This window comes from Empidonax traillii, unplaced genomic scaffold, assembly GCF_003031625.1.
Source record: "Empidonax traillii isolate 1590-97213 ecotype Southwest subspecies unplaced genomic scaffold, ASM303162v1 scaffold324:size701061, whole genome shotgun sequence".
Taxonomy (NCBI): domain Eukaryota; kingdom Metazoa; phylum Chordata; class Aves; order Passeriformes; family Tyrannidae; genus Empidonax; species Empidonax traillii.
In genome coordinates, this window is record NW_020955517.1 from 668829 (window position 1) to 679300 (window position 10472).

Below are 10472 nucleotides of genomic sequence, written 5' to 3' on the forward strand. Positions count from 1 at the left end.
CACTTTTGGAAAAAAATAAACTAACCCCAAACTTACGTAACTCTGTAACTAATCTTTGTTAATCTTGAGCAAGGCATTTAAATCCGGGGAATAAGCCTATTCTTCTCACCCCCTGCCCCCCCTCGCAGCCTATCTGTACAGTGAAAAGGGAATCAAACAGAAGCAAAGTTCACGGCCTTATGATTTTTCCTTTTGACAAGAGCACAGTGGCATCGTGTCCCAAGTCTGCTCTGAAGTAAAACCTCCTGCCCTGCCATATCCCATGCACAGCAACTGAGGAACTAGAGAAAAAAGCTACCTTCGGACCAATTATCAGTTAAAGCATTATCTTAGCTAAAGCATGGAAATCTCTACTCTCGCCACATACCATTGCCTTGCTTTCGTCTGGTATTTCTTTGTAGCCTATTCCATCATATACATCAAAACAGAAGAGCGGCCATCTGAAGTGTTCCTTTACGGTGGGCAGTGGAAATATTTGACAGTCCTCAATCTGGTAAGCAAATCGTGTTGTACAGTGATACCAATATGTCTATTTGTTTGTCTGCCATCTGCGCCTCAAGACACATGCAGCTGGTATATTTGCTGCTGTTAAACTGCTTCCTTTAACAGTTTATACCCCAAAGGAAACCAAGGAGGGATCTGTGCTTGTGCTGTGAAATGTATTCACAGGTTTCCTGCAGAAAGAATATTGGCTGGTGAGCTGCTTGGCTCTCAGAAGGTATTTTGAAGCTAACTGCCTCCTTGTAAAAGAGACAAGCTGTCACTGAGGAGAGGGACAGAAAAGTAGGGATATGTCCAGCCAGTACACATACAAGTTTGGTGCCTGTTCTCTAACCTTTAATTCAGTGCATTAAAATACTGCTTGGAGTTTTATTTCAAATTTTTAGTAGACTTTTATGTCCTGTAAATTACTGAAAAAGTAAAACAAAAAGAGAGCACAGTGCAAATTTAGTCATTCAGAGTACATGCTTAGTTTGGCAATCAGTTGAGAATATCAGGGAAAGAAATTCCATCTCCCGGAGAGAGGTGCTTGTGACATTATTACATGAGTTTTAGCAGTGCTATCAACTGGTTGGTACATTTCCTAAAATTACACAGAAAAACATAGACTGTGATGTGTTCTGGTTCCCCTAATATGCTGACATTTCATGGGATAGAAATCAAAGTGAAAGCATGTGAGAGATGCCAGGGGAGAAGGCTGGTTCAGAGCCCAAAGGGTTCATCATCAGTCCAAACAGTGCTGCAGTGGAAAGACCAGGCTTGTGGAGAGCTTTCCTATAAAGGAAACACTTCAGGGACACTTGCTAATTTTAAGGATAACTGCAGGGACCTCTGTAGCCTTTCATCCATTCTGCATGATTGTCAGAGTTAAACATCAGTAGGGGGTCTGGTCCAGGATATGTTTGTCTCTACTTTTACTCTTCAGAATGTAACACCTCATGGTGGAGTTCAGCGGAAGCCTGAAGGGTCCCCAGCTTTAAGAGGGGCTTTTGGAGACCCTAGGGGGTGGGTGGGAAATGGAGTCAACCATTCTGTGACTCTGTGAAACATTTTCAATGAAAGAGGTGGTGAACGGCATGTGAGCAACAACCTGGGGTTCTGAGAACCCCAGCGCTCTTCTCAGTGGCCAAGCTGGCTGTGAAAGGATGAGGACACATTTATCACTGCGATCAGGGTGGCATTTGTATTGTTAATTGGTGTGTTGTCTGGAATCAGGATATCTATTTGTTGGGGATAGCTGGCCCCGCTAAAGTATTAGGCATACTTTCAGGCAAAACAGCATCTCCTCTCCCACCCTCTGGCACCATTATACAATGAGATCTACCATCCAGTATATGGCACAGCTCTGAAGCATGAGATCAAGAGGACAAAACAAGTAACCCATCTCCCAGCATTTTGGGATGCAGAAATAGTCACTGAAATTGTCATCCACCTTCCTTTAATGACTGGCAGTGGATGATCAGGGAAAGGCTACACAGGACATGAGCATGTATATGCATAAAATGAACTTTCCATGGCTCTATCATCCCACTAGCATACTGACTAGCCCAGATAGAAAATAAACCCAGGCCAAGGTAGCTAATACACATTCAAAACCTTCCCTTCATCCATCTAAAGGAAAAACGTACCTGTGTGCCATGAGGCATGTGTGCCTTGTGTGAAAGAGCAGTTCATTTTGTTGGTGCTTCCTGACAACTGAAGTGGATGCCTCATTGCTTCCATGTTGTAATTTAATCATCCATCCCTGTTCACATTTTCTTTGCCACTCATTAGAGACCTCTACCAGCTTTTCCTCTCGTTACTCTTTTCTGTAAACTGAAAGTCCGAGGCTTTTTCATCTCTATTCACAAAGGGTTACTTTTTTCATAAAGCATCCTTGTCGCCTTTTGCAGCAGTTTTTCTAGTTTCAGGAGGGGGTAACTAGGGCAGGCTGCTGTCATTGAGTTATGAGATGGATTTATACAATGGCTAAAGGTTTTCCTTGTTTGTTGTTTATCTGTTCTTGACAGTTCTTAAATCTCCATTTGTCTTTTTTGATCACTGGTAGGCAAGAAGACAGCAAGCTCAGACAGCTATCCATAGTGAGTCCAACATTTCTTTCCTGAATGGTGATAGCTAATTTAGAACCCACAGTTGAAAAATATGTAACTGTAGCTGCTTTTCCTTTCTGAAAAGCATTACTTTGCATTCACCAACACTGATTTTTGCCTAGTATTTGATCTCTCAGGCACTCAGTATCCTGAGATTCTTTGGCAATTTTACAGCCAGGCTTCATTTTGACAGAAAAAAAAAAATTCACAAAGGTTTGCCCCCTCAGTATTTGCTCCCTTTGCCAGCTCATTTCCAGATCTGCCAAACAGCTTAGGTCTTATTAAATCTCCGTGAGTGACGGCCCTTGCTCCAGTTCCCCAGTCTTTTGTCTCACATCTTTTAACCATTCGTTGATATAATCCCAATGCTAAAATGGAGCTGTCAACCAACTGAGAGATGGTTTGGGCTGAAGATGTTTCCTAGCTGTCATGCAGAAAATGTGGCAGTGGGACAAGGTGTGCAAAATTACTCCTTCATGGCTGGTAATCCTTCTTCTACAGAGATGTGGGGGTTTTTTTCAAGAAAGGATTGCCAAAAAAAAGGGAAGAGCACTGGTGAAAGAAATGCCCTCAGCCCGCCTTCTCCCATTGAACTGGATAGCATTTATTGGTAAATGGTGGCAAAAATGTGGCAAAAGATTCTTGAGCTGCTGTATAAGACAGAAAGAGGACGAGAAAATAATATATCCCAGAATGCTGTGGTGCTCTCTGTGGGGCTCTGCAGGACATAAAAGGGTTGGCATTAAACCTCTCCCTCTTGCTGCTGGGGGACATCAAAGAACAAGAGGTGGCTATCAACCACACACATCCATCAGGCTCACATTCAATGCATTAAATTTCTGCCAGTTGGGAAGCAGTCCCAGGAAACACCTTGGAATGTTGGGAGGCATAGTCATGGAGAAGAAGAGCAAGCGAAAGCTTCACAATTGGGCTGTTCTGGTTCAGTGGATCTGCTGTGCTGGACAGGGCTGGGTGGTGCCTTGGAGGCTTCCCCAGAGCCCGGCACACAGAGCCTTTGTCCAGCTCTTCTGCCTGTGTCCTGCCAGACTGTGATTGCCTGGCTTCTGGCACTGGCTGTCTGAATTACTCGCAAATTTTCCCTCCAAAGTTTCTCTAATCTCTTTGGAACTGCATTTAAAAATTCCCTTCTGTGCAAAGCTGCTGTGGACAGCTCATGGAAACACTGGGAAAAGTGACATTTTCTGGGGACGGAAATGCCACTTGTCTCCTAGCTCTGCTGGAGGGACGCTGGAAAATATGACCCTCTTCTAGCACCTCATTCAATTCCTTGCTAGTCATGTGGCTTTCCCAAGAGAGCTACAGCTCTGACATTATTTGAGATTCATCTTCTTAATGATCATAGCAATCAAGACTCAGAAAGGAAATGTTTTTGTAGGGGATGGGGGGAGGAAAGATAAGTGAGTTTTGTATCAAAGGAGTTCATTGACTGCTTATTGAACAAGCAGAAATGACAGATAAAAACAGTTGTGTATTCATTTGTCTGTGACACAAAACAGTACAAGCTGAATCATTCATTGCCTGAAATATCCAAGCTCATAAAAATCTGCTCGCTGCTGTAAATCTATTAGTAAATCACTGCGTAATGAGCACACTGCACCTTTAAAAACTATTAATTGCATTCCTGCCCCAGTTTATTCCTTATGCTTTTGTCTTTCATAATGGAAATACTTTTCAATTCTCCTGAAAGCTGTTTTGTATTTATTTCAAAATAGGCCCAATATTTGGCATAGATATTTTCCAGGACACTATCCCGTGAATGGATGTGCGTCTACACTAAATGTTGACTGTTAACTCTAATAACTTGCTCAGAATATTGGATTTATCCCTCCCTTAAGAGCAGAGCTTGGAGCCCGATTTATTTGTATTAGTTGAAGATTTCAATATACACATATGGCAAGATCTTATACACAAAAGTAAATCATGTCAGGTTAGTTAAACAGAAACACCCTTTTGATCACTGCAGCAGATAAAAATTGAGGTTTGTCTTTGTCTCGATGAGTCTCAGTTTGGAAAATTGATCTGGCCAAACTAAATGTTTCTAGAGCACCTAGCACAATGGAACTCTGCAGGGTATAGAGGGCAAAGCAGCCTCTCTCCAGCAGGGATAATCATATCCATATTCTCCTCTTTGGGTTAATCATTAGCTTTCTGAATGCTTCCAGTCTTCCTTCTGTTCGTGTGGGAATACTTTAGGGAATCCTCTCTATTTACAGCCAGCAAATTTTATATTCCATGAGCGACTGAAGTGGATTTGTGAGCGCCAGTACTGCTGCTTGAGAAATTCACAGGACATCTGGAATAATTTGATGTTTTCATGCCTTTTTTTTTTTTTTTTTTTTAAAGTCAACATTTTCCCTCTAGCGGAGACCTGCAATATTTGGACGCACCTTTCTTACAGGAATAACCCGTGTGGGTTTGGAGCTCTGACTCGAATCTACTGGGGGTGCACAATGCCAGACTGAGCATTACTAGGGATGATTCTAGTTAAGTTCAGTTTTCTGGCTTGAAAATTACTTGTATAATCTTCTACTGCTCCTGGAAATGCAGGGTGATCATTGAACTGAAACCCCTTTGAAACTACGGTGATGAACAAGGGCAGAGCTGCAGCAGCACAAATCCAAGCTTCTGAGACTGAGTTTAAACTTCTTCTGGAGTTGTTCTTCTCCATGTTCAGCCAGGGAAATGGGTCAAGTTACACATTCAGATAAGCATTTTCCATACAGAAGATAACACTGTCCTCCCCTGCATATGAAAAAATATTTACCAGGCTGAGAACATGGCTGTTATGGGACTGTTTCTTTTCAGAAATGTTTGTTTTAGTTAATTCTGAAGTGGGGAAAGATGCAGCCTATCCCTGTCCCATGATTAATGTAAGGCTGACCATGAACAAGATACTAATAGCCTCATCCTCTGGGAACCAGGCCTCTCCCTAATTGCTTTATTGGCAATTAGTCACCATGTGTCACCAGACTGTCACCACCCTCATGTTAATTTTTCATGCTTTTTACAGAAAGTTACTGCTGACTCTACAGGGCATTACAAGAGCTTCTGTTTATTACCAGGCTTTTCTTAGCTCTCCAAGGACTTGGTGTTGGTGCCCTGGTGAGGCAAAGGACTGGGCCTTGAACATGAGTTTATGTCTGAGTGCACTGCATCCCAGCACAGACTTTTCTGAACCAGGCCCACGACTTGGAGGGCTGAATGGCTACTGACTGAGATAGTGCCTGCAGCTACAGGGGCTAATGGTAATAATGGGGGGAGAAAAAAACACATTCAAAAGAGCGTTTTGGGTGCCTCAGAATTGAACAGAAGCATACGTGGGTTCTGATGAATGTGCTTGGGGTTTTTTTTATATAAAATTGTATCTGTTCAACCATGTTCCACAATGCCTTGATGGGGAGCATGGGCTTTGCAGCTGAACCGGGTGATGCGTGGCCACTGACACATTGTCCTCTGTGACCCTGGGCCAGTTACCCAGCCTGTGTCAGCACCTCTCCACCTCCATTGCTGCGGATCTGCACAGGGACCGTGGTGACTCTCTGGACTGTGAAAGGATAGGGAAGGAAGAATGTATCTTACCCTGTGCTGAGAAGACACAAAATAGATGAGGATGGCTGTAGATAACTGTAAACTATGGTTTTTTAGCTGCCCAGGAAGACTCAGCCTCTCCAGACTAAAGCTTGCAGAAGTACTTGTTTGACAACATCCATGGTGAAATCATAGTCCCCTCCTCCCCTCAGATACTTCGATAAAAAAGGACTTTCTGATGGAAAAGCATTGCACTAATCCTTTCCCCTCCCAAGCACCACCCTTCTCAGCTTCTTCAGAAACTGATGAAGTAACCAGCCACAACTTCAGACACTTTGCTTTAAATAAATATCTGATTCACAGTAGAGATCATGGCAAAAGAGATCTCATCCTGAAAGCTGTAACCCTCTTTCCATTTAAGTATCACTAGCTGGTCTAGTGTTTGCAGTAATCTGCATTTCCCATATTGCATCATTCTGGGAGAACCCAGCCTTAAAAAGAAGGGGCCACCTTGTGTGTTAACCAAACTGAACTGACTCGGTGGGGAATGCAAGGCAGTGGGAGAAGTATTTTTCTGCAAGGCTCTGCCTTTGTGCATCTGGCAAATTGGATTCATCTTGATCTGCTGTGTAGTGTTAGGAGAGAAAATGAAGCAATCAGGAAAGCAATATTGGCTTAAAATACAATGTTCTGACAATTTCACACATAATTTGCGGAATTTTGTTTTGTGTGCGCTTGCCTAATTCTTTACCAAATCCTCCTAGCACCCTCCCCAAACAATCCCACCCTCATTGCTTGTAAATGATGTAAAGAAAGAAATAAAAAACCCCACTCAACCCGAAACACAACCTCTCAACCCTAAAATTCATTAGTTATAAATAGTTCTATGTAAACTTAACTAAAACTTCAGTAGTCTGGATCTCTGCTTCTAAGCACTTGAAATTCTTTATTGAATGCCTTGGAGTTCAGCAAAAGAGGTTCTGTTTTGGATAACTTCTGCACCTAATTCTCACCTTAGAGCGTTTTGAACTACTGAGCACTGTTATCAACTGCACTGTGAGTCCCTGGAAAGAACGTGTGTTGGCTAAATGGTGGGAAAATCTACCTAGCAATTGCTTTACAGGAAACATTTCCTGCTGTATTTTGTTCTCTTCTGCTCAGATACGTCCAACATCAACAATTAACATAGGAGGTGTGAGGGAGCTGGCTTTCAACATGTCCTTCCACTTCACCCATCTGAATCACATCACACATCTCTGTTTAGTCTATTAACTGAGATACTATTAAAGTTATCTCCTGAACAACTTTATTTAATCAGTTTCAGCTAGTAAAAAAGATTTAGCCAACAGCTATTTCCCTCACGCAGGCTAGCAGCTCATGAACAAAACAGCTCCCCGAAGAGCAAGAACAGATTTCATTGAGGAACATGCTAATGAAAGCTGGATGAGTTTCCCTCATTAGGTGTAATTACCTTAGATTTTGCAGGCTGTCTTCTATGGGGTGTCCTTCCTGGCCGATGCGTTGAGACTAATTAAGAAACTGCGATGTGCTAAGTGCATAATTTCCAGCAGAGACCTTCTTTTCAGTGTCCTGGCTTTCCCGTTGTCCACAGTAAGTAACCTTTGTCTCTGTACATGAAAATAACATTTTGCATAAATGATTAAGGGTATATAGCATCACATGCATGTGTATAAAAGAGATAAGAACTAAGAGCTCTCTTTTAACCTTGAATTTGCAATGTATTTGGACCATATAGGAGAAGAAACAATACTGAGCCTGTCATGGTTGAAAGCAAAGCCTCTTGCACAAACCTTAGGGTTGTTGTCCTTGAGTGGACACAGGTTGACCCCAAAGGGTGAATGAGGTGTAACCTCTGTTAATCTCATGGTTCAAATAGCTGTGGATTTATTAACTTAGGCTTTTCTCTAAAGGGCAAGACAGGTCAGGAGGACATGAGGGGGTACATAAGACGCAGCAAAACCTCACATCTCCTTCTCTAAAGCCAGTGTGCCTTTAAATAAGCACTGGAGAGAAACAGATTCATGGAAAAATAGTCACAGCCTATGTCAGATTCACCATGCATCACCTACTCCCTCATAGACAATGCTGTTTATCAAAACTCCGTGGGTTGGACAGGAACTGATGAGTTATTTATACACGTAGGTGCACTCTGTGAGAGTGATGCCTGCAGCCACCTCTGAATCTCTAAGGGCTGAGAAGCACTGCTTAAACATGGTCTACAAGCAGCTCAGCTAGCTGGTTCAGTAAAAAAGTCCTGACAGGGATGGAGTCAGAGAGACTGGATAATTTATCTTCCCTGCACAGCAGTATTCACAATGCTGCTGTCATATCCCCCCAGGCATCCCCACTGTGCCAGCCAGAGAGAGGATCGATCTCCTTCTTCCAGCATCTCACACCCCTGATTTCCAACCCTAAGCACTAAGTGTGCTCAAATACAAAGCCAGGCCAAACAAAATGCAAATCAGCTTCCAGGTATCAGTAACTGATACCAGGGATCATTTCCTCCAGTTAAGTTCTCCCACTGTAAATCCTGCTCTGTTGGGAAATAAAAGGGGGGCCAAAGTACAGCTTTTACCTGCAGTTTCTGAATTAGGCTTGTGAAGATAAGGGTAAGACTATGTGAACTGTCTTACTAAGATCTGATTTTACTTTGTTACTGAGCAAAATACAAGTTTGACAGACAGTCCCTTGAGGAGAACTTCTAGACCATCAAAAGATCCCATCTGCAAAGGGAAAGGGAAAGGAAAAAAAAAAAAAGCAGCAGCTAATCTTGGATTCCACAGAAAATGTCAGTGTTGGCACTTTATAAAGGAGTTTTTTTCTCCCAGTATCAACACAGAACACAGCATCTCAGAGTAAATGCGAGATAACATGAGTTTATCTGGCAGTGTCATCATTTTTCATGTAGAAAATGTTTTGCCTTCTCAGAAATGAAAGCACTAACCAAATCCTATCCTAATTATGTTTGTCTTTTTAAAATTTCTTTTATTTTGCGTTCTGGTTCCAGTTTGTGTGTATATCCTTTTGGACACTGTATTCCTACAATCGAGAGCTGGTTTACCCCAAAAGCCTTGATAGAGTGATCCCGTTCTGGTTAAACCACGCTATGGTGAGTAAGAAACACTTCGGCCTCTTGCAGGGAGGAGGGAGACTTTGCAACGTGTGTCCCACCATTGCACTGTGTCACTTTCCAGAAGAGTTTCACAGCTTCTTCTTTCTCACCTCCTCCTTCCTGCTTGTCTGAATCTGATGTTGAGCTGTACGCAGCAAGCAGATGCATGTGCTTGAAGCTGCCTCGTGAAGCCTTTTATCACACAAGGAACGTCAGTGAATTGGTGCTTGTCAAACCTCTGAAGTCAATGAAAGGATGTGTAGTCATAAGGAAAAAAAAAGTCTCACTTATTGTAGCTCAAGGAAGAAATTGTCTCTGCTAACAGAAGTCTCTAAGATACAAAATGACTGGGAGTATAACAAAGCACCTCTTAATTTTTTAAAGAAGGGGAAATAACCAAAGAAAATCTGACAGGTCTATAGCTAATAAGCTATTGTGTGCACAGCTTTGAATAGCTGGATTGCAATGATTGTTTACAGATTTTCTGTAAATACTTTCCAGATTTCTCCTTCATTTGCTCTGGCCGTTTTTATGATGTGTTGAATAATCACATATTTCTCATCAGTCAAGTGTAAGGAGGCTGACAGTAACATAGAAACTGTGGGTGGATTGCGAGGTCAGGGAGGCCTCATGGGGCTAATGGGAAGGGGGAGAGAAGGGAGAGGTTCAGTGCTAGGCTGAATCAGAGGAGCCAAAAAGTATGAAATAATCACATAGAAGACTCATTTCTCTCCAGACTTAATTTCTTAAGAATAGCGCTCTGCAACCCACTGCAGAAGTTCCTGATGAGTGTTGGAGGTAAATGTGGGAGGTTTTGGGGTGTCTGGCTGGGGACAGTTGCTGGAGGTTTGAGCAGCCACTTGATTTAGACAGGCATATTCAGAAATGTGTGACTGGAATCCAAACATACATAGGCATGTCCGCATTGCTGATACCCGAGTGATAAACCACAGCCATCATCCACTTTTAACCTCATCACTGGCTCTCTGTCCACCAAGTCATTTCAACTGGGGCCTTTTTGTGGCTGTCCAAACCTCTGTGAAAGGGTGCAAAAGGGCACCTCTCTCTCTAAAACCGTCATCCACAAAAATGTAAGATTCTTCCTGTCCTCAGCATCATTCTGGTTTCAGGGCCAGAATGCAGTATGGGCAACAGGTTTAAAATCTTCACAGTGGTGAAGGTGCTGGGGAAGGGGAGGG

The 10472-nt window shown here is 42.7% G+C and overlaps 1 protein-coding gene across 1 annotated transcript in view; it reads left to right on the top strand.

Moving 5' to 3' along the window:
• The first annotated feature begins 211 nt into the window (after window positions 1-211).
• The window catches only part of ADTRP (androgen dependent TFPI regulating protein), a 29033-nt gene continuing 18772 nt past the window's right edge, over window positions 212-10472 (top strand). The window contains exons 1-3 of the mRNA XM_027891659.1: window positions 212-493; window positions 7617-7751; window positions 9169-9270. Of these exons, the coding sequence (XP_027747460.1) occupies window positions 341-493; window positions 7617-7751; window positions 9169-9270 (390 nt within the window). The 5' untranslated portion in view covers window positions 212-340. The remainder of the gene's footprint in view (window positions 494-7616; window positions 7752-9168; window positions 9271-10472) is intronic.